The 25,086-nt window shown below is 40.8% G+C and overlaps 1 protein-coding gene and 1 long non-coding RNA gene across 6 annotated transcripts in view; both read right to left on the bottom strand.

Annotated features, from left to right (window-relative positions):
- Positions 1–990: 990 nt before the first annotated feature.
- LOC308366720 (GTPase IMAP family member 8-like) overlaps positions 991–25,086 on the bottom strand; it is a 97,402-nt gene continuing 73,306 nt past the window's right edge. For 4 of the 5 annotated variants that reach the window (XM_080840455.1, XM_080840454.1, XM_080840456.1 and 1 more), the window contains one exon: positions 991–2,286. In XM_080840455.1, coding sequence (XP_080696581.1) covers positions 1,421–2,286 — 866 coding nt within the window. In that variant the 3' untranslated portion in view covers positions 991–1,420. Of the gene's footprint in view, positions 2,287–2,924; positions 3,517–4,282; positions 4,355–25,086 lie in introns of those variants that run through there. The other variant, XM_080840458.1, reaches the window with a different exon arrangement.
- Positions 4,709–19,117, bottom strand: LOC308366721. Its single transcript, XR_013968690.1, has 5 exons — positions 19,062–19,117; positions 10,065–10,216; positions 9,029–9,133; positions 5,362–5,462; positions 4,709–5,000 (listed from the first exon to the last, which is right to left on the bottom strand). It is a non-coding gene; the product is annotated as an uncharacterized lncRNA (long non-coding RNA).

Genomic DNA, 25,086 nt, shown 5'->3' with positions numbered 1-25,086 from the left:
ATGAGCTCGTGTTTTACTCGTGTAAGGGAGATTCCCCTGGGAGGTTCTGAAGTGTCAGTGGCAGATGGTCTTGGCTTCCTGTAATTTATTGAGTTAAGGTCTGGGGGCTGGGGCCCCCTAACAAAGGCCAGCTGTACAGTATATGGACGTAAGACTTTAAGGCGCCAGACAGCCTGAGCTCTCCCCCATATGAATATAACAAATTGATAATTCTGATTGGATTTGGCTCAGAGCCAGTAAGAATCGAACAGATAGAATTCTAATACAACTGAGGCCTATAAGATGGCTCGCAACACTGGAAATACTCAGAGCTATCCCGGGACGCTATCTTTTATTGTGCTTTTAGTGAACAATAAAATACCAACTTCCAGATTTCTTCAATCTTTTTTGCGAGTGGTGGCCTACATTTTTGTAATGTTGGAGAACAAAGCACTCATTATTATATGACAGTGTTATTAGTAGGGTAGACTGAGTACAGTTGATACACCCGAAACAACTTGCATTCGCAGCAATCCTGAGACGTGATTTTTAGTTTGCACATGCATACTAACGTCTTCTTTGATTCCAGGAAATTTGAGCACATAACCCATCTCCCTTACGGAGATATCGGCGAGCGTTGTTTTACCTACCTAAGATCTTGATTTTATCATGTCCCTTCTACAATGACGATGCTATTAACCATACGTCATCAACAAATGCAATTTACATCATTGCAAACGTCTAGATTTGCAAACGTGTCTAGTTTTTGTGCAGTAGTGAATAAAGCAAAAAGTTTCTCAACTGTACTCAGTCTACTACACCATAGCATATCATTTTTGTAGAAAATGATTAAAGTGGATGCATGATAAGAAGAGAGAAATACACACAATTTATACTCATTGCTTCAATTTATTGAATTTCTTATTAATACATTTACATTTAGCAGATGCTTTTATTCAAAGCGATTAACAAGGAGATGTAAAACTTCAATTAGTACGGAGGTGAGGGGAATTAAACTGGCAATCTTATGAATCCAAACCGCAAGCTCTACCCACTGCACCAAAGTCGCATATTCCAATTACTAAAAGATATCACCCCCTACACAGCCCATAGACAGTTTCTCGTATTGCTCTCACAGCGGCGGCGGTGTTGGATTTTGCCATGATTATGGTCTTGAAATCTTCATAACGCGTTCATGGTCATGTCCTGCCTTAGCGGAGAAAGAAATTAGTCTTTTTCTCTGAGTTTAGACTATTGTAAAAAAAAAAAAAAAAAAATCATGATTTTGGTGATCGATTCCTGCCTTTTGAAGCAGGACGTGCATGCGCAATTAAGCTGTAAGTTGTGGATCAGCCGTCGGTCAGAGCCGGTATATCCTGTTCTCATTTAGCGAGATTAACCTAACGTGCTAAAATGACATTTGAATAACTTAGCTTCAGTTCTACGCCAAACGGACCCCAGGACTGCTGCTCTCATAGGATTGTTTATCTTTTTTCACCCGATAGGCAATCAGAGTTCCTGTTCCACTTACTGTTACTCCTATTGTAAGACCTACTGCTGCACCTACTGCTGCTCCACCTACTGCTAGATCTACTGCTGCACCTACTGGTCCTCCAATGAGAAGTAGCACAGTTGTCACTGTAGCTATTGCCACAACATTTTTTTTCAGAAATATCTTACATTTTTCCCATCCCAGCGTCTCAGCCATCCTGAACAAATCAGAGGTGAAGTGTTCTCCTCCGCTAGCTGCTACCATCTCATCTATTTTATTCAGGAACTGTTTAACCTGATGTCTGTTTCCTCTCTGAGTGTTGTCAAACACACTGTATCTCCCACCACACATGGAGACCAGTTCAGACACACTAGTGTTGGCCTGGATCATCTGATCAATGGAGCGACCTCTCAGCCCGTCTCCACCAGTAAAGAGCACCATGGCGTACTTAGAAGCATCATCGCCAAACAGTGTGGGCAGTATCTCAAACAGTTTCTGGTCCGCTGCAAAGACTCTGTCTAATTTGACCACAAAAACAAAGGCATGAGGTCCTGGATTGGCCTGTACTAAAGTCTTGCTGATCTCCAAGTACAGCTGTTCAGGAGTCAGGACTGCATCAGTGAATCCTGGAGTGTCGACCACTGTGACCTGACGACCCTCCACTGTGGCTGATGCAGAGAAACAGTCAGCACTGACTGCATTAAAGGCACAGTCTGATACAAACTCATCTGATCCCAGGATGGTGTTTCCTGATGAACTTTTACCTTTTCCAGGTAGGCCAAGTAGAACAATCCTCCTCTCTTTCAGTTCGACAGCTGGAAGACAGAGTACAAAGTTAGTTGAATTTCTTTTTAATTACTCTCTTTCACCCAAACTAAAAGATTCTGTTACTGAAATTGAGGTAACAGTACCGGTAAACCAAGACCTAATTTCACCCGGGGCAGAGGTGGAGGTACTGTTTCAGAATGTAGATGTGTCCATTCTATTCCAATAAGGCTATATCCACACGATTGAGTTTAGTGCTTATTTATTATTCACTGCCATTTGCAGTGTTCATATAGTGCTTTTATTTATGTAAGGACATCATGATGGCTCGGTCTCGAGAATCATGACTATAAATGTTTAACATAATTGTTAATGATACAAATGTTCTCCTATTTATTATTCTTATAATTATTTAAATCCGAGGATGTGTGTAGAATCACGCAATCAACAACGATGTATCTTCCTTGGCTGAAGTAGCTAGCATAGCATTGGACATTGAAATGAATGTAATCTGTCATTCTCTCCAGGTCTTGGCGTTATTTGTGAGAATACAGCCTGATTGGTTTATGCTATGCAGGCTTTGGTCAATGACAGCACCAGGTAAAATATGCTTCACAGATTAAAGACTGTAAATCTAGTTATTTAGAGCAGAAGCTGGATGGAATCATAAATGAGGACAACACAATACCTGGAGGATGAGGCAGTTGTTCACTTGTCCTGAGGTACTCAGTCTTCTGCAGCAGTGTTCTAACTTGTTCCCGATCTTTGCTTTCATTGTAGAAGAGGTGATATCCACCTGGAAACTTGTTCACAACATCTGGAAGTATACCATTGTTCTCTTTAAAGATGAAATCATGCAGTGTAAGGTTTTTCAAGCTGTCTCCACATGTGAAAAGCAGGTAACTCTTTTTCAAGCCCTGAGGTCCGAGGACTCTGATCGCTGCCTTCACAGCTTTCTGCTCCTCTGGTGTGAACCGCCCGATCCTGACCACCACCAGGAACAGATGAGGTCTGGAGGACTGCAGAAGCTCATCACAGCAGGTTTTAATTGTATCCTCTGCATCATCTTCTAATATCCCTGGAGTGTCAATCACTCTGATCCGTTTCCCAAACACTTCACCCGTTTCTTCAGAAAGTACTTTGGTCACTGGTTGGAAGGATAGCTTTGACACGAATACTTCTCGTCCTATAAGGGTGTTTGCTGAAGCACTTTTACCAGCTCCTGAGTTTCCGAGGAGGAGGATGGAGAGATCTGGATCCATTTCTGGGAAACTGTAAACCTGCAGGAGTCAACAGAGTAGATGACAGTCAATGTTGAAAAGTTTGATTAGATTTCTGATTGTTGTCTGAGTTTTGCACCAAAGTCAGTTCAGCTTACTCTGGCTTCACAGAGTTCAACATCAGCTGTCCTGATAATAACTGGGATCATGATGCTGGTTATCAGTTGGCTTTATTCACTCTGGTTTACCCCAGACAACCAGCAGCTCCATATGTTACTATGTGTGTGGTTTGGGCAGATGGCAACATGAAACTGCAAATGGCTTGTAATTGCTCTGTCGGTGGAAACATACCAGAAATGCAGTGTAATATTGAGTGAATGTGGCGTCTTTATACATTTTGCTTCATTTTCATGTGAGTCACATTATATGGATGCGGGCTGCTATTGTTTCAAACTTACTTATGGTATGCCACTGTTAATAATGTTATTATGTTATGGTTCAGATTATCATTGATTATTAGGGGGTCCCTCCCTATTGTGTTTGTTCTTATTATTAGGGTTCCAAGCAGCAAAGCCTTCAGAGGATAGGCCTACTGCAGATCTTCTCACTACACACTATTTATAACAGAGATCTCCAAAACCGTTGCACAATGACCAACATGGGCACAATAATTAAGAGACGGTGTAGATTCTTGACGTAGTGCCGCTGTGAGTGGCAGCTGTCTTAGCAGCTCTTTGTTTTTTCTACTGTTTTCTTGACTTTTTCTTGACTTAGTAGTTTTCTACTGTAATGAGTTTGTTTGTATAGGGATAGCGTACTGACCTACCTTCAGGTGAATAGTTTATTTTCATGGTCTCACTTGGCCAGATGAACGTGTTTTTATTTTTTTAGAAACCAGCCGGAGCAGCAGACACTACCGGCATTCATAGGCGGAGATCCCGAGGGGGAGTACCATAAAGTTGTCCCCCCGAACAAACATTGGAAACAAAAAAAATTGATTTTTAAAAAATATAGCTATATGAAATAAACGCACGACGACACAAGCATTGCTTATTATAAATGTAAAATAATGTGCTTTTTAAGTGTTGAAAAATCATGATCCCCCTATTCCTCAAAGTGGTTTGGTTCACATGCGGTTTCCAACGGGCGGGTCTACGGACAGCCCAGTACACGGTCAGGTTGTGAGATTGTTTCCTCCACTCTCCCCTGTCACTCCCGCTCAGGGCCGTGCAGAGACCTTTGGAGGGGCAGGTGCTCAAAGTTAAAAAGGGGGCACATGTAGCACGGATTTGTAACACGGTACAAAAGCATACCTTGAATTGTAGCAACCCATATTCATGAAGAATGTAGCATGGAATCACAACATACCATATCGTTGTACATACTCCTTTTTTTGTTCGAGGTCAGTGCAAAGCAAAATTAGTCTGTTTTACCTCATGGGTGCATAGAACAGCTTCTGTTGAGGGGGTTGGTGAGGAGGCTGCTGCTGCTGATATTGCTGGAGGTGGGCTGTACTCAGGGGCGGATCTAGCCATTTTGGGGCCCTAGGCAAAATATAGACATGGGGCCCTCATTTTTGAAACACGTACACAAAACAAATAACCATCCCAATACTCTTAGAATCGCAATAAACCCATAGTGCACTGCCACTCAACTCTCCACAGTAAAATCAGTTTCAGATTTCTCCAGCCTTTGCCAAAATTACATGTTTATTACTCAGATCAAACGAGAGAGAGAGAGAGAGAAAGTGAGAGAGAGAGAGAGAGAGAGATTACAAAAGCATACCTTGAATTGTAGCAACCCATATTCATGAAGAATGTAGCATGGAATCACAACATACCATATCGTTGTACAAACTCCTTTATTTGTTAGAGGTCAGTGCAAAGCAAAATTAGTCTGTTTTACCTCATGGGTGCATAGAACAGCTTCTGTTGAGGGGGTTGGTGAGGAGGCTGCTGCTGCTGATATTGCTGGAGGTGGGCTGTACTGATGTGATAGTGTAGATACTAAAAAGAGCACAGGAGAGATAGTGGCCGATTAAACAAGTGTTATGTGATCATGACAAGATGCAAAGATAACTAACATTGAAAGTGGCTCACTGTGACTGACCCGCCATACTGCTGACAGTTTGGAGGAGACTACTTGCTGAGAGAGGCTGCAGCCAAGGGTGACTGCTTGAAAACAAGTTGCTCATTCAAAGCCATAATTCAAGCTGTGCATTAATTTAGGACATATGAAGATAATGTATTAGATAAAATGTAGATCACCATTAGACACTGGACTGTTTAACTCGGACTGCTCTTACTGGAGTCCATGCTTTTCAGTTTAAATCAAATTAGAGGACAAAAATGTATAAATAATGACATCTCTTTATTTTCATTTCACAGCTTTATTTTTGTTTTCTAATCTCAGTAAAACCAAATGCAACCAAGTGTTTTTACACAAACATGACTTTAACATTACATTTTTCATCCTGTATTTATTAATAGACATGTATTAATACTGTATAACTGTAACTGAAAGGGGAACATTATTTATTGGAGAAAGAGAATAGAGAAGGGCTGGGTGTGTCTGTCTGTCTGTCTGTCTGTGTCTCTGTCAGTCACTATACCTGTCTGTCTGTGTTTGTCTGTCTGTCTGTGTCTGTGTCTGTATCTGTCTGCCATTGTCTTACACATCACAGTGGCATTTTTCTTTGTTGCAGTTATAACAGCAACTTCCTGTTGCCCATGCTCTTAAAAATGTCAATGACTTCACTGAGGTTGATTGGAATATCCTTTTCAATTGCCAGTAAAAGAAGCTCTGACAACCTTTCCTCTGTGCAAAGGGGGCAAAGTTTTGTCTTCACCAACTTCAGTTTGGAGAACGACCGTTAAACCGTTGCAGTAGACACCGGAAGGGTGCCATATGTCTTCAGCAGCTCAGTCAAATTAGGGAAAACCAGATGTGCATTGTTTTCTTTGACCACTGACAGAATAGATGTCACACTGATGGGTGAGGGGCATGAATATGAAGAATGGAAGACCTTTAGTTCTGTCTGCAATTTGTCTTCTTCTTCAATATTGTCGAACTGGCAGAGTTTCTTCACAGCTTGTAGTGCGTCTGTTGGAATTTGAGCTGTTTTCCAGGTCTCTTGGACTGTCAGGCAGTGGAGGGCATTCAGGATTTCCCATGTGGAATTATCTTCTGCTTTAAAGTGTATCTGAAGCTCTTGTGTCATTGTGTACAGAAAAGTGTAATACACTTTAACACGGTAGTATTCTTGCAAAGTAGGGAATGTGTGGTCAGCTGTAGCTGTTGTGGCAATGACCTTGAACTTTGCTGGCATTTTCCTCATCCTAGCTTGACCAGGAATCTCAGTTGGGGGGTCCAGGCCCAATGATGGAGCCTTCTCTGTAGCCTGTTTAAACATGCTCTCAAACTCCTCCTCTGTTCTGCTGTGGGCCAGCCTCTGAGAAACTCCATCGACTACTTTGTATGCTGCAGCCAGGTCTATGTCTTTCTGCTGCAAAGCATCAGAGGCCATTGCAGTCACCTGGAAGATTGGACAGGTGATCTCCAGACACAGGACGAATTCAAAGTTGATGCTCTTGAGAAGAATCATTGCATCATCTGCTGAAGAGTCTGGTGGGTCTTGTTGTGTCATTTCCTCCAGAAACTGCATGACAGCTGGGAGGACCTTCCTCAGAGTGCGAAGGGCAGTTTCTCTGCAGGCCCACCGTGTGTCTGACAGCTTCTGCAGCTCCAGTGGACGCTGATCAGGGCACATCGTCTTCTGCATTTAAATAAATGCAGCGTGTCGTTTGGATGAGTTGGCCACAAAAGTGTACATTTTTTCAACTAAGTTTTAAAAGCTGACAAAACAGATGTTAGACTTTGCACTTTCAACTAACACCAGATTAAGGCAATGTGCCTGACAGTGTACGTACAAAGCCATTGGATTTCTTTTTAGAATTCGTGACTGAAGTCCCTTAAAGCGTCCGCTCATGTTTGCAGCACCATCATACCCTTGACCCCGGATGTTTTCCAACTTCAGATCATTTTCTTCCAGTAGAGCTATCACTACCTTTTCAAGAGCATCTCCACTAGTGGAATGAACGTTACACACCTGAAGGAAGCGCTCCTTGATTTGCATGTTATGCACATACCTGATAACAAAAGAAACCTGTTCAGTGTGTGCAGCATCTGTGGTTTCATCCATGAGAATTGAAAAGGTTTTGCTCTCTTGGATTTCTTTTTGGATTACTCGTTTGACTGATATGGCCAAAGCTTTAATCATATCATTCTGGCTTCTGTTGGAGAGGAGTGATACGAGAGGTCTTTTACCAGGTCCCTGCTTCTCTTTTATGGCTTCCAGGTGTGATTTAATTACACTATCATATTTGCTAAACAGCTCCACCAACTCTAGGAAATGACCTTGATTTTGGCTTAACAGGATCTCATCATCTCCCCTGAAAGGCATGCCCTGTCTTGCCAGGTAAAGAGTGGTGGCTAGTAAGCGGGACAAGATTTCTCTGTTTTTTTCTCTTTCCCTGTCTTTAGCAGCTTGTGATGCACGGTCACCCATTTCGAAAGCTGCCTCCAGTGATCTCTTTGTTGAGTAGTTCCACCTCACCATACCACACATGTGTGATTCTGAGGCACTGTGCTCTTTAATTCTCTCCAGAGCCTTTTTCCACCCATTAACTCCTTCTGATTTCCATGTTTTGCGGCCTGTGTATTTGTCCTCACTCAAAAAAAGACGGCAGCTGAAACAAAACATGGCGTCAAGACTTGGGGAGTACTCTAGCCATGTGTTGTTCTCATACCATTTCTTTTGAAATGATCGCCCCTCTTCATTTTTTGGAAAGGATGAGAGCACTGGTTGACAGGGTCCAGTACTGTTGCAAAACTGAATGAAGGCCTCATCACATTTGATGTTTAATTGTAGGACATGTGCAGGATCATTTGGGTGGGTAAGTCCAAGTAGGTGTGAGAATGTTTGCCTCCCTTTGGTTCAGTCTCCTCCTGCCTTGATGCTCCCTCTATCTCAACATTTTGTGTAATCTGTAACTCAGGCTCTCCATCTCTCACTCCAACCTCTGTCTCCTGGCTAGCTGCTCCATCTACCTCAACATTCTGTGTGGGCTCCTCAATAACCTCTGACACCTTTCCTCCAGCCTCTGTCTCCTCCTGGCTTTCTGTTCCCAGCAAACACTCATTTCTCTGAGTCACAGTGTCTTCCTCTTTCTCTCCCTCTATCTCCTCCTCTTTATCTCCCTCCATCTCCTCCTCTTTCTCTCCCTCTATCTCCTCCTCTTTCTTTCCTTCCATCTCCTCATCTGACCTATCATCACTCACTCCCTGTCCATCTGGAAACTAGGCACAATTTTCTCTTGGGTTAATCTAATTAACACCTCTTACATTTAATCATTAATTAATAATAATATATCAATCAATCAATAATTAACCTACCATACATAATAATAGATTATGTAACTGAACAACAACATTGAAATTGTGTTTGTTACTGTTGTTTTCTCTAACTGAATACATCTGCAATGTAAATAACTGGTGCATGTGTTATTCTTACCTTTTGTGCTCTTTCTCATCCATCTGGTGAGTAATCCACTGCCTTTCGCAGCCTCATGCAGCTCCTTTTGTTTTTGCTGTAACCGTCTCTCCTTACGAGGCATCTCTGCAGAATGAAATATGATCGTTAAACTACAATCTGATGCACATAGAAGACACACACAAACACACAGAGTGACATTTCATACCTTTTCAAAAGTTTCACTGTATAGCCTCACATTTAATCCATTAATAATCTGCCCCTTATTTTTCCTAGTGCTACTAATAAAGTAAAACCTAATTGAATGATATAGAAATCACGTATTCAAATATTTTTGTGCTTTTATTCAGTTTGTCTATCGACTTTGCTCAAGACAGCAAGGTTCTAAAAGTTATGTCATTTGTATGCATATTATATTTAATTTGTGTGTAAATAGGCTAAATGAGAGGTTGAGAAAATAAAAAATCGAATTCTTCTATTATTGTTATATATTTATTAGTAATAGTCCAAAATTATGTGAATATGCATATTGCATAGCTAGTTTTAGGGAAATAACATAGTCTTTGCCTCATTGCCTCTAGAAACATAGGGGAAAAACAGCTTGACGATAAAATAACACTTGATATCTCTATAATGCACTTTGCCCATGACAAGAGAAACATACAAACACAACAACAACAACAATAACCTGACGTACTTTTTCCCCACAGCAGCTGTGTGTGGTTAAAGCATCCAATGCAGCATTTACCTAAACGCGAATGAGATGCTATTAGCTAAACCTGTTGAAATTAGCTTACTTTGACAATATGACGAACTAGTTAGTGAACAACTTTCGTAACACAGTCAAACATCAAGCAAGTGCAACATAAGACAAAGCAAGATGGCAAATAAGTTAAGTCAAGTCAATAAGTCAATAGCGGCACGTTTTTTAAAAGCTGTTTTTCGCAAAAAAAAAAAATCACTAACCCTATTCCTAAGGGCAAAAGAGTTACATAGTATTCAGTCATCTTGCAAGATACACCGTGCACAAACAAATACCGCTGCTGAACCTACTCACCGGCCCAGTTGATTACTCCCTCGGAGTCGGGTCTTCTTCGGTTTCACAGCCCTGTAGCTAGTGGCCTTCTCCAGCAGCTTAGCGATTAGCAGCAGGGCACGTCAGGGCAGAGTGAGGGCACGTTGTGGATCATGTGACAGACCAAGGTTGATCTGAATTATTATCATTTCGTTAAATAAACGGACTTTTCACACACACATTAAAAAAAATCATAATAAAAAATCACTCTGACAAAAGGGCACTTTGGGCATCAAGGGCAATAGGGGCAGGTGCTCAAGCCCCCTTAGCCCCCCCCTCTGCACGTGCCTGCTCCCGCTATGATAAAAGATATGTAAAGAGATTTACCTCATTCTCGAACGCAGTAAGAACATGTAAAGAATATGTTTTTCTAAACTCCATTTACGAAGTTCCAATCGATATGCACGATTATAAAACAATTGGGTTCTATCACGTTATTTAGCTGTTTCTGATTGGACGAGAGACGTTCCATGCCATGGATTATCCGAGAACAACCCAACGGGGACTTTTCACAGCTAATAGTAAATCACTCCGCGATGAAATATTCTATAGCGCAATGGTTCTCAATCTGTGGTGTATGCACGAGAAGAAAAAAGTACCTCCAAGTAATTTGCGAACGCAAACTGCCCTGAATATTTTTTTTCAAGCTTGTTCGTTGGGCCAACCCAGGTCATCATGACAGGCATGCTTTTTATTTCGAGTCTTCAGGTCTGTTCAAAATGGAAGGTAGCTGCCTTGATGTCGTTATAGACAGGTGTGGTACGCTGCAAGAACGTTATGCTATTGACAGCCTAATGTCAGACAGTTGGCTGACAGACGCCTCGCAAATAACATCAACCATTTTTGCTGGTAACAATTACGGTGTTATCGGATATTACAGTGTCTACTTCTCGGTAACTTTTGAACAATCAAAGCGCAAAACCGCCGAAAAATGCACATTTACATAAAAGACACGGCCGCAAACTGAGTTTCATCTGGAGTTTAGCTGTTTATCACGCCACTGGATTGGAAGTCAATTGTCCAGGCTCTTGCTCGCCCCCTTCATTTAGGCAGAGGCTAGGTTTGCCTCCTCTGTGCTTTTTCACTGTGGTTTTTATGACAGATCAGCAAGATTAAATAGCTTCTACACATACAGTGGGGAAAATAAGTATTTGAACCCCTGCCGACTTCGCAAGTTTGGCCACTTGCAAAGAAATGTGTGATCTAGAATTTTAATGGTAGGTGTATTTTAACAGTGAGAAACAGAATATCAACAAAAAAATCCAGAAAACTGCATTTTATAAGATTTATGACTTTATTTGCATTTGATGCAAAAAATAAGTATTTGAACCCCCAAGCAAACAGCAACAATTCTGGCTCCCAAGGGCCAGTTATGTGCCCAAAAAGCACACAGATTAGTCCTCATTAGGTCTAACAAGGTATACCTGATCTCAACTGGTGACCTGTATAAAAGAAACCTGTCCAAAGAATCATACTTCACACCTTCAACCTCACCACCATGGTCAAGACCAAAGAGCTGTCCAAGGACGTCAGAGATAAGATTGTAGACCTGCACAAGGCTGGAATGGGCTACAAAACCACCGGCAAGCAGCTTGGTGAGAAGCAGATAACTATTGGTGCGATTATTCATAAATGGAAGCAACACCAAACAACTGTCACCCGCTCTAGGTCTGGGGCTCCATGCAAGATATCCCCTCGTGCGGAATCAGTGATCATTCAAAAGGTGCAGAATAACCCCAGAACTACACAGGGGGAGCTTGTGAATGATCTCAAGACAGGTGGGACCAGACTCACCAAGAAAACCATTGGCAACACACCACGCCGTCATTTTTTGAAGTACTGCAGCACTCGCAAGGTCCCCCTGCTCAAGGAAGCGCATGTACAGGGCCATCTGAAGTTTACCATTGCACACTTGAATGATTCTAGGGAGGATTGGGAGACAGAATGTGGTCAGATGATACCAAAATCAAGCTCTTAGGCATCAACTCGACTTGCCATGTTTGACAGGGGGGGGAATGCTGAATATGACCCCAAGAGTACATCATACCCACAATCAAGCATGGAGGTGGAAACATTATACTTTGGGGCTGTTTCTCTGCCAAGGGTACAGGACGACTCCACCGCATCAAGGGGACTATGGATGGGGCCATGTAACGTTGAATATTGGGCTTGAACTTCATTCCCTCATTCCCTCCCATTGAAAACACAACCTTAAAGATTTGGAGAGGATCTGGAAAGAGGAGTGGACTAAAATCCCTCCTGAGATGTTTGTAAACCTGGTGACCAACTACAAGAAACGTCTGACGTCTGTGCTTGCCAATAAGGGTTATTCCACCAAGTACTAAGTCATTTTTGTCAGTCAGTTTTGGGGGTTCAAATACTTATTTTTTGCATCAAATGCAAATAAAGTCATAAATGTTATAAAATGCATTTTTCTGGATTTTTTTGTTGATATTCTGTTTCTCACTGTTAATATCCACCTACCATTACAATTATAGATCACACATTTCTTTGCAAGTGGCCAAACTTGTGAAATCTCAAGGGGTTCAAATACTTATTTTCCCCACTGTATGTGAAATAGATTACCTATTCTATGGATACAAACGACATATGATAAAAGTGTCTACAAATATTTCAGTGAAGTCAAACAATGAGAAAGCAAAAGGCATGCGCTCAACACAGTTAATGAGGGATTGCACAATCTGAGATTATCACCCCTGAATACTTGTTAAACCTCACTAGATTGACTGGTATTTTGTATCCCCATTTGCTGGGTAGGCCTATGTTTTGATGCAGATCAGTTATTAGTATTGTCACGTTGTAAGTTTTTAAAAACAATACATGAGTTTACATACACTTAGTTGCTTCAGTCATGTGAACAATAAATCATTATAAATATTAATGCGTTCTGTGTATTCTCTATGTAGTTACAGGCCTACGCTACTTTATTTTAATTCTGGTGGTACTTGGAGAGCCAAATCATTTCTAAGGTGGTACTCATGGTGAAAAGTTTGAGAACCACTGCTATAGCGCATTGATGATAACTGTTAATTAAAAATTATTATAATTCCAAACCAAGGCTTTGACAATGGAACTGTTTTTTGTTATGGAGAAACAATGGCGAAATAAACCATTTTTAATCAATAACTTCGTGTTGAAATGTTAATTTATTGACTGTAGAATTGTTTTATAAAAGCAATATAGCACTCGTGGGAGTGGGGTAGGTTGTTGCCACTCGGACGCCGTGGCTACAGCCGAACACGACGCGTTGGATTATCCCTTACCTACCCCACATGCTTTGGTACAAGGGGTAGAGCGCTCGTATGGTAAACAAAAAGTCACTAGGTCGAATCCCTGTCGAAACGTTTATGAGCTGTTATAGAACTTATTTTGAGCATCAAGTTCTCTTGAACTTTGGACATTATTTGTCTGTGAGTAGATATTTCGTGTTAGTTTAGATCGCTGTTTAGATCATTCAAAAATCACCTCGAATCTCTGTTTGTAAATGTGATAAGAGAATTTGGAATTTAACAGTTTATGGCCTCGTTTCCCGATAACGACGTATTTTAACGGCCTACGTGGGTTTTTAAGACATAGTAGACTCTAGGGATGTGCATCTCATCACTGAGGACGATGCGATACACATCTCGATGCACTGCCAACGATCCGATACATTCAAGATACATAAAAGCAGCTACTAATGCGATACGATACGATTCACCCCTATTGCGATGCAGTGCGATTCGACACGATGCGATTCAACGAGATGCGATGCAAAATAATATAATTCTATGCAATTTAATATGGTACATAACGATTCATTTATTTGTCGTACAACAAATCATTAACAAGGTCTCTGACAAAGTATAACAATGTACCTATGTGTGTATGTGTGTGTGTTAGTGGTCTCTGAATGTAATTTTTTTTTTAACTATACCTGCCAGTCACAACACAGTTTTCTCCATCCTAAACCAGTGGATCAACTGCCTCACACACTAAATGTAACTAATTTGTCCTATTTTAAGGTTTTTCTTTAGGAATATGAGTTGATCCACATGATCAGGATGAAACAAAGCAAACTGTGCTGTGCTGTAACTATGTCACCAGTTGTGCTGAACACTCTTTCAGAGGGAACACTTGTTGCTGGGATGGACAGGTTGCTCTTTGCCAAGGCTGAAAGCATTGTTTTTTAACTTTTGGCACAGTTCCTATCAGAACAAACCTCTCTCTTCCTTTTTGTGTGGGCTCCTGTCAAATTCTGTTTCATCTGCCTGGCCCTGACAAAAATCAGTATAATGGAGACTAGCTGCTAGATTTCCTTTTCCAATTTAAGGAAGATACAGGTAAATTCAAGTAACAAATAGAGAGTTTAGCTACGGTATATGGAGTATATTCCTACCTCTTCCTCTATCATCACCGCCTCTGCTATTATCTTAATGAATATCTTGTCTTGGTGCCGTGGTCTTCCAAGAAGGTCAGGTTTTTTTAAACGTGGATCAATCGCCAGAGTTGTGTCTGAACTCGTTCATAATGTTGGTGAACGTGAACTGAACGTAGGCTACTGTATTACTGCCTGATGAACGATACTGTGAATGTGTTAATTCTGGTGACTCTGAACAGCACGTTCACTCTTTTTAATTTCGTTCAATAAGGTAACAGATTTCTGGAGACTTCCAGTCAAAAAACACCGTTAACAGTAATTTATCCCACCGTCTTTGCCTGTGAGAGCGCCGAAGTTGCACTTAACCCGCGTTAAGTTGCGTAGAGGCAGAGAGCGGTATTGCAGGCAGAGAGAGATTTTAGAAAATTATAGACTTCACGAGAATCGGCCATTGACAGCAGTGGAGGTGAGAGCGCGCTTAAGAAACAGTTAGAGAGGAAGAATCTATCTAAATATAAAATGATTGGTCTAATATTCGGATTATACCGATGCAAAAATGTTAGGAACGATGCATCGCGATTCATTCCACATTGTATCCGGTGCACACTTTTTTGATCCGGGCCGTCGCATCGTGAGCTTTTATGCCGGTGCATCGATGCGAACCGGTGAATCTTCCCATCCCTAGTAGACTCAGTAACACTTTCTATTGACGAGCGTTTCCCGAACATCATCTTAAAGTCAGGTGCACGAGCGTAACGTGCACGAGTCCTTAAGTACTCTTAGTGGTTGGAGCTGTCCACCACAGTGGTTCTGAAAGTAACGTAGTCGATGTCAGAAGAGTCGATTTTCTCACTTGTGTATAGGCTCATGAATGAAGTTCCAATATAGCAAGCGTCGACATAAGAACAATACCTGAATAAATATAAATAGGCTAGAAAAGATCAAATAAAAAACATCACTCAGGGCATAAGCCGCCATAATATGTGACTGCTTGGAAGGCCAGGAGCTGGACCGTGGGGCTCAGGGCATAGTTACGCCTTGTTGCCCTAGCTATCAGGGGGGAAACGATCTCCAATAGCTGGAGGATTACCCCCCGGGGCAGGCAATAACGTAACATTATCTCCCCATCTGATAATGTGTCGAGGGGGTTGAAGCGTACCCTCAGCTCCGCGTTAATTATTACAAGACGGCTGCGCCGTCGCCGAATCCTGTTGTTCATTTGAATTAGTCTCTGCAGACCCGCCATCTTTACTCCTCGAAGAGTGTAACTCAGCACTTGAACCTTGATATAGGCTAGGTGCCAACCTTTTGATTGATTTCCAGCCAGGCTCAATGACATGTCAATTTCCTAACATTGCAGCCTAACTACACAGTCAGAAAAGCCATCTCCTTAGTTCACTAACATATTATTTTGTATAATCTTTATTTTCAAATACTCAATATTCTTTATTTCTATTTTGATGGGAATAGGCAGGTGAAACAATGACATTCTCATGATGTGCTATACACAGAAACATCGTTTGGATTTCTTCTATAATAGTGTAGGCCTAACCGAGCGTTGGCACTTATATCTTTTATCACAAGAATGACACATGCGTTCTCGTTTACTTCGTATAGACAAGAAGTGAGTCAGTCACAACGTACAACGTGAGAGCTGGAATACTTCTTTCCAAGTACGGAAACCCCGAGGGGATAAAATACATCCGCTCTTCACAAAGCTAGTCTGTTACAATAGGCCGAACGACGCCCCTGGTGGATTGCATCGCTAAGTGTGAAGTTCGCTAAGTGTGAAGTTACTACTGGTCCTGACCACACGTAGAATTCTTCTCAGCGAAAGATCAATTTAAGCTAAGTGCGGCGTCGGGAAACTGCTCTGCAACGTAGGATCCCTCTTACGACCGATTTCAAGTGTTTTTTCGCGTTCGGGAAACGAGGCCTATGCTAGCTCTCCTGAAAGCAATTTTTTCATGCCAAAATCTGGTTGTATCAAATTGCTATGCAAACTATAATTAACGTTGTTTGTGTGATGAGTTGTAACGTTTTTATTCAGTTCATGTAATTCAATATGCCATTTTGCACTGAGCACATTTGGCACTTTCATACTTCCATAAAGCTTCTCCTTGTAACATGCTGCTTTTAAAATGCCTGTTTAAATGAATAATGTGTAGAGATCTCGCCTATTGTGCTGTAAGCATTTGGCATAATAGATAAAGAAAATAATTATAATGAATATTCAATGCAGACCTGTGTCACTGTATGCAAAAATCATTGCAACAACTCTAATGGTTCTTTTAAGTCTCTCCGATGACAATTAAAAAGAGTTGAATTAATGTTTTGATTGATCTTAAAGTCCTTAATTTATTATGGACAGACAGGTCCGTTAAGGCTAGCATGAGGTGATGCAGTGTCATCAGTAACTGACGTCTCTTAAAACTTTAAAGTGATGCATGAGTTAGCCAACACGGCTCATTTCTCATGCATGTCTGTCCTATAGGTTCCTGCATTCCTCGTTGCATTCTTGCATGTTTTTCCTTTTACGTTTTATCAGAGGGACACTAGGATGTAACAAACAAAAAGAAAGAAGGAAGGGGGGATTGACAAATCAATAACTGATATCGAGCCAGAGTGGGTAGATGTGCTCAAGTAAAAGTATTGTTTATCATAAAAGTGACTCAAGTAGAAGTAAAGATAGCCCCCAAGAAGATAGCCTATATAAATAAAAACATTATTATTATCGTTTTATATGTGAGTCTCTTAGCATTATTATTATGTAAACAATGACAAAAACAAATCACAGAAACGCAAACAACTAAACCGAATGAGTATGAGGCCTTTACCTAACATGCTATACAGATATTATCTTCTTTAGGCTATTTAGTCGAAATTGCAAATAACATATTTTGCTCATGTTTAGATTATTTGCTTACTGTGCATCTTTATGGAAAGCCAAAAATGACATAATTAAAAATAAATACATATGTAAAAATGTGAGTCATAAATAAATAAAATGACTAAAAATGCACCAAAGAAAAGCATTAGAAAAAATACATCATGCAGTTATGTGAATGGAAATGGAAAATTAGTCCTTTTTATTTACTGTTACATTTATTTACGCTTACATTAATTCCCAAATTAATTTCTTCCTCCTTTGATTTTTCTATTTATTTATTTATTTTTATTTAATGGTGTATTGTCAATTTAAAATATCTGGTTTAGACTACGTTCTCATATTTTGACTTTTTACCAAGATGATACAAGGGAGGGCTGCGTTGTTGTGTATGGCTGGGACAATATTTGAAGTGATAGGCTACTACAAAAGAATTCCCATGAAATATTGCACTTAAACAAAATGGAGCCGTGTCTTTGTTGAGTTTTGGAGTGCTGCAAATCATACTATACTTTGTGGAATAACAAAGTATAATCTGATAGATAGGCTATGTGTAGGCTAGACTTTCAACTAACGGTAGGCATATGTGTTAAAGGCGCCCGAGGCAACATTAGAGGCTTGAGACTCGAATAATAAACGTTCAATTTCTAGTATTTTTCACACGTAGGCCTAGTTAGTTTCAATAATACCATACCATTACATATCGACATTTAAGGAGCAAAGATGAGACGTCGTTGTGTGTTGAGAACTGATAGAAATTCGCGCTGCCAGCGCCGCCGGTGGGGAGAGGCCATTTTTTCAAATCTTCCGATTTTTTGGTGGCACCAATAGCCTATATAAAGGGCTACGCTCTTGCGGCTAGTTTTAGCGCTCTTTTTAACGCCCAAAGTATCAAATAATGATGCAAATGTGCTAATATGGTGAAGTAAATGTCAATATCATAAAGATTGTCTTATCCAGAATATTTCCATGTTGATGCCCTAATGTTGCTTTGGGCTTCTTTAATCACGTGTTAGTCTTGTGTGAATACCAATAATTTAATAGAGAAGTAGCAAGACGTGTGCAGCATAATCTAACGCAGTATTGGTAAATTATTTAAACGTAAATTGACTCATTTCGATTTATAGGAAAAATACTTGTGCGTTACTTTCCAGCTCTGTATTACCCGTCTGCGCACATACAGAGCTATGTGTCAAGTGAAGAAACAAATCCGCATTATTGACAGAAGTAAGCCCTAATGTGTGGTTTTGGTTTTCTGGTTCACCAGACTCTCCCATTTAAAAAGGCGGAAATAAGAAAATACAGTAATTTATGTTAGGCTATTTGTAGTTTTGACACGGATCCTGCAGCTGCGCTTAGCTGGTTCACTATTCTGTGGAGCCCCACCTTGAACCACCATTAACTCCGCTGCTTTCACTTCCTCTGTCCTACTCACTTTACATGGCTAACACATTTTATTGACCAGATTCACATTAAACATAGTATACTCTAAACTATAACTGCAGAATGCATCAATCATCTTATCCTAAAGAATGCAGTGGAACCAAGAGACATAAACATGGGAGATAATAAAACACAGAGTTCAATCGCGGAACCTCAGAACGAGCAGGAAGTAAAGAGTAAATGTTTTCAATGATATAAAAAAATATACGCTTCATCTGCTCAGGTGCAGTAATAACGGAAACACAGAAACACAACAGAAGACACTCACCAACAAATGTCGATGATGTGAGCAAACGTCTCTCCAGTAACTAAACTCTGTCAGGGCGCGATCACACCGAGACGCGTTGCTACAGGCGCAGACACACTCAAAACGCCTTGGCAAAGCGCGCCAGGCAAAACAGCCTGGTGCGCCTTTGAAGCGAGGCTGCGTGTGCAAACAAATCAAATCACGACGCTGGAACAAAGTTGAATTATATAGGCCTAATCATCCTAATAAATATACTGCTAATGGCAAAATTTCGCCTGCATTCGCCATTGTCCCACCGTTCCCATAGACACATAGGCTACATGTATATACAGCCGCGGAAAAAATTAAGAGACCACTTCAAAATTATCAGTTTCTCTGGTTTTACTATTTATTGGTATGTGTTAAAGTAAAATGTACATTTTTGTTTTATTCTATAACCTACTGGCAACATTCCTACCAAATTTCAAATAAAAATATTGTCATTTAGATCATTTATTTGCAGAAAAATGACAATTGGTCAAAATAGCAAAAAAGATGCAGTGTCTTCAGATCTCGAATAATGCAAAGAAAACAAGCTCATATTCATTTTTAAACTACACAATACTAATGCTTACACTTAGGAAGAGTTCAGAAATCAATATTTGGTGGAAAAACCTTGATTTAAAATCACAACTTTCATGTGTCTTGGCATGCTCTCCACCAGTCTTTCACATTGCCGTTGGGTGACTTTATGCTACTCCTGGCGCAAGAATTCAAGCAGCTCGGCTTCTTTTCATGGCTTGTGACCATCCATCTTCCTCTTGATCACATTTTAGAGGTCTTTGATGGGATTCAGGTCTCGAAATTGGGCTGGCCATGACAGGGTCCTGATCTGGTGGTACTCCATCCACACCTTTACTGGCCTGGCTGTGTGGCATGGAGCATTGCCCTGCTGGAAAAAACATTTCTCAGAGTTGGGGAACATTGTCAGAGCTAAAGGAAGCAAGTTTTTCTTCCGGGACAACGTTGTACTTTGCCTGGCTGAGGTTTGTAAAAGACCATAAGGATTGAAAAAAGCGGACTGGAGGGTCTTCTAGTTCGTCTTCTCTGATGAGTCCAATTTTCAGCTTTGCCCAACACATGGTCGTCTGATGGTTAGACAGAGACCTGGAGAGGCCTAAAAGCCAGAGAGTCTTGCACCTACTGTGAAATCGGACTCATCAGAGAAGACGAACTTAGAAGAACCTCCAGTCCGCTTTTTCAATCCTTATGGTCTTTTACAAACCTCAGCCAGGCAAAGTACAACGTTGTCCCGGAAGAAAAACTTGCTTCCTTTTGCTCTGACAATGTTCCCCAACTCTGAGAAGTGTTTTTTCCAGCAGGGCAATGCTCCATGCCACACAGCCAGGCCAGTAAAGGTGTGGATGGAGTACCACCAGATCAGGACCCTGTCATGGCCAGCCCAATTTCGAGACCTGAATCCCATCAAAAACCTCTGAAATGTGATCAAGAGGAAGATGGATGGTCACAAGCCATGAAAAGAAGCCGAGCTGCTTGAATTCTTGCGCCAGGAGTAGCATAAAGTCACCCAACGGCAATGTGAAAGACTGGTGGAGAGCATGCCAAGACACATGAAAGTTGTGATTTTAAATCAAGGTTATTCCACCAAATATTGATTTCTGAACTCTTCCTAAGTGTAAGCATTAGTATTGTGTAGTTTAAAAATGAATATGAGCTTGTTTTCTTTGCATTATTCGAGATCTGAAGACACTGCATCAATTTTGCTATTTTGACCAATTGTCATTTTTCTGCAAATAAATGATCTAAATGACAATATTTTTATTTGAAATTTGGTAGGAATGTTGCCAGTAGGTTATAGAATAAAACTAAAATGTACATTTTACTTTAACACATACCAATAAATAGTAAAACCAGAGAAACTGATAATTTTGAAGTGGTCTCTTAATTTTTTCCGCGGCTGTATGTCTATGACCGTTCCTACCACATCCCCTACGTCTACGGCATCAAAAAGTTATGTAAAGTAGTAGCCTATAGCCCGCCGGTATGGTACGGCTCGCCTTGCGTCAGCGCCTTTTCTCCGCCACGCGTTTTGTCTTTGTAGCGTTTTTTAGTTGCGCTTAAAAGTTGAAATATTCTCAACTTTCCAGCGCAAGGCAGGGAGACGTATGGCGTTAGATTAGTTTTATAATTCACAAACAGACGAAACGCGATTCACAAATGTATTTTGCTCGTGATCACAGGTAGGACTGAGACGATGTCCGTCTCGGTGGCTGTAGGGCCTAGTCCACATAGACACGATAACGTGATAAACTGAAATTAGAAGAGATCTGATAGGCTGCTGAGAATATAATGTAGAAAAAATGCATTTGTAAAACTAAGCACGATAGGGTTCGAATACACGTTTTTTTTTAAACGGGACGCGAGAAAATGCATTGATTCCTATGGGTTCAAATACACAATACGCGTTTTTTAAAAACGGGACGCTAGCAAATGCATTGATTCCTATGGTACGGCGCGCTTTGCGTGTGAGTCCCTTTTCCACCACGCGTTGCGTCTTTGTAGCGTTTTTTAGGTGCGCTTAAAAGTTGAACTATTCTCAACTTTCCAGCGCAAGGCAGGGAAGCGCACCGCTCATCAATGTCACACTCGGCCCAGGCAGACAATCAGATCAAGCAACAGGCGGGCTACTTTATCATCATTTCCTGTTTTGATGCTGGAAGGTGTGGTATGAATAAGCAATATAGCACGAGTGGGAGTGGGATTATCCCTTACCTACCCCACTCCCACGAGTATTGCTTTTACAAAACAATTCTACAATCAACAAATTAACATTTAAACACGAAAAATAGCTCCATTTTCAACGTCAGAATTTTGAAAGAACGGTTTTCATCAATGCGCTTTCATCGCGGAGGGATTATTATTAGCTGTGAAAAGTCTGTTTTGCCCTCCGCAAACTGCCAAGGCGTTAGGGCTCAGATACACATACGCGTTTTTGTAAAAACGGGACGCGAGCAAATGCATTGATTCCTATGGTAAGGCGCGTTTAAAGCGTGCGCCCCTTCTCCACCACGCGTTGCGTCTTTGAAGCGTTTTTTAGGTGCGCTTAAAAGTTGAACTATTCTCAACTTTCCAGCGCAAGGCAGGGAAGCGCACCGCTCATCAATGTCACACTCGGCCCAGGCAGCCAATCAGATCAAGCAACAGGCGGGCTTAACTACTTTATCACTTATTTCCTGTTTTGATGCTGGAAGATGTGGTATGATTAAGCGATATAGCACGAGTGGGAGTGGGATTATCCCTTATCTACCCCACTCCCACGAGTATTGCTTTTATAAAACAATCCTACAGTCAACAAATTAACATTTTAATACGAAAAATAGTTCCATTTTCAACGTCAGAATTTTGAATGAACGGTTTTCATCAATGCGCTTTCATCGCGGAGTGATTATTATTAGCTGTGAAAAGTCTGTTTTGGTCTCCGCACTTTGCCAAGGCGTTACTGAAGCGTCTTCGCCTGAAAAAAGACGCATGTGTATTTGAACCCTATGGTACGGCGCCCCTTTGCGTGTGCGCCCTTTCTCCACCACGCGTTGCGTCTTATAGCATCCCAGTCCTGCTGTCTCCCAGATAATGATTCGCATTTAGGTAACCACTTACCTTCCTAGAGTTTAAAAGACTGATTTCTGTAGAGACAGCGAGTGAGACTATGTGGAACTCTGGCAGCGAAGTCTTGTCTCTTTCTCTCCTTTGGTGGTCGCCACTGAAAGAATAAAACCTGACATTTGGTTATTCATCACTTTGACTGAGTCTCTGATATTTGGGATAAAATAATTCCCTTTTACATTGCAAGAACGCAAAGAAATAGCCTACACATTACACACCCTAGGCATCTGCTATGCCTAAATAAAACTCAACAATGTATGGGCTTAAGAATACATTAAACGATGTTTTTTCAAAGAAGTGGTGTCCCAAAATATTATTATGTATACACAGTTTAGCCTCAAAAACGATTTAAAGAAACATGTTAGCCTGTCACACTAACTACATTAACCTACACTGATGCATTAGACCAGTGGTCACCAACCTTTTTTGCCCAAAGATCACAACCTCTGCCTTGGTGACAGGCAAGATCTACCTATTGAGGCATTGAGAGAAAAAGACTGTCCAGACTGTACTTACAACTTAACTTTTGGCCTAAATGTAATTGAATAAAGAATTAAACACTTTGGTCCAGCTTTCAAATTGATGTGACCAAGAACACACTAAATGACTTACTTTCAGTGCAACATAAAAAGGAAAAATATTTCCTTATTTAGCTTAACAATCTAATCAGACTAATTATGTGTTGAAATTATTCAGTAATGAGTAGTTACAAGTATTCAAATCATTTAAATAATAAGGGTGCCTAAATATTTGCAGTCTTTCATTTGATTTAATTTCAAACAATTAAATACTGCTACACTAAATATCTTTGTCTGGAAAACACTCCAGTACTCAGTGTTAACTAGAAAAACTTTTTTGTGTGAAGACAGTGAAAATTATCATGCAGCCTAAGAGGGTGCCACCACTTTTAATACGACAGTATGTAAAAGCAGGCTGCGTGCATATTAATATTTCGAAAACCAACGGGGTAATTGGAACGAAGTGGGAGTGGCCGATAACTTACATAAGCGCAAATGTACTGATTTAACGTGTCACTGTACACACACACTGATATTTAGAAACACGTTGCAGTGTTAAACAAGTCGTAGAAGTTAAAATAGACACATATATGTTTCGAAAACCGTTGGTTTGGGTAAGCAAATACATAACGTTAATCTATAAATAGACTAAGGATATCGTTTTTTTTAATAAACTGGCCGATAACCTACATTACTACGACATCCAAGAGCGCTCAAGGATGTTATGCACGCGAGTTGAGCCTAGTTTTCAAGGTAACAAGCTGTAAGAACTAAGAATAGTGAATACAGTGAATACTGGGAGGGCGGGACTTTCCTATCTCTGTGAAGTCATGGGAGTTACAAGAAAGTGAGACAATGTGTTGGACTTTTATCCTGTACAGCTCTACATTTTGGGACTGCACATTGATGGACATCACAACACCCCGCAAACAGGGAACGTCCCCAGGACACAGGACATTCGCAAGGTCCCCAATCGTCCCCAATTGGTCCCCGCCACAACGTTCGCTAGAGGACGTTACCAGTACGTTTTTGACGTTCGTAGCAAGTCTACCTTTGGTCCTTCTGTGACGTTCGCATGAGTCTTAAATCGGACTTTTAGGGAACATTATAATTTGGTCTCTCAGCACACTTCCCCAGGACGTCCTTCAAAAACGTCCCCGTTACCTTTACCTGTGGTCCTCATGCGTGACGTTCGCATGAGCCTTAAAACGGACTTTTAGGGAACCTTATAATTTGGTCTGTCAGCACACGTCCCCAGGACTTCCTTTAAAAACGTCCCCGTAGTTCCAAGTTCCAACCAAAACTACTCCTGGTGAACCCTGTAGCACTGGATTTAGAGAATGTGAAGACCTGTACATGTTATGTAATCGCCTGCATTCGAAGGTGAACACAGTTGACGCGCATTATGTTAGCTTTCAAATGCAAAGTATACAAATGTGTAATGTATGAGAAATATGATGACAAATTAAATGATTGACTTATGATGATATGGAGGGATGCTCAGTAATGATTTCCGTTCCAAAAATCCATGTGATGAAGCTCAGAGTGATGATTTTGAGGTTATCCATTGAAATTGATAATAGACGAATTAAGAATGATAAATTGTGATTATGATTGTAATTATCCCTTTAGATTGATAAAAGGAGTTAATGATGGAGATAATTTCGAAACACTGTTAATGACTTCAGAATATTTTATTCTAATGCCTTGTATTAATAATAACCTTGTATGAATCATATGCTTATGTAGGCAGGAACATGGCTTTTCTGTGTTTCTGCGTGTGTGTAACTTAGACTATTAGGTTCCACTTAGTCTGCATACAGTGTACGAGCATGTTTGGACCAGAGGTGATAAGAAGGATCGAA

The sequence above is a fragment of the Sprattus sprattus genome (genome assembly GCF_963457725.1).
Source record: "Sprattus sprattus genome assembly, chromosome: 6".
In the NCBI taxonomy this organism is placed as follows: Eukaryota; Metazoa; Chordata; class Actinopteri; order Clupeiformes; family Clupeidae; genus Sprattus; species Sprattus sprattus.
This window is presented reverse-complemented; position numbering and strand designations above follow the sequence as displayed.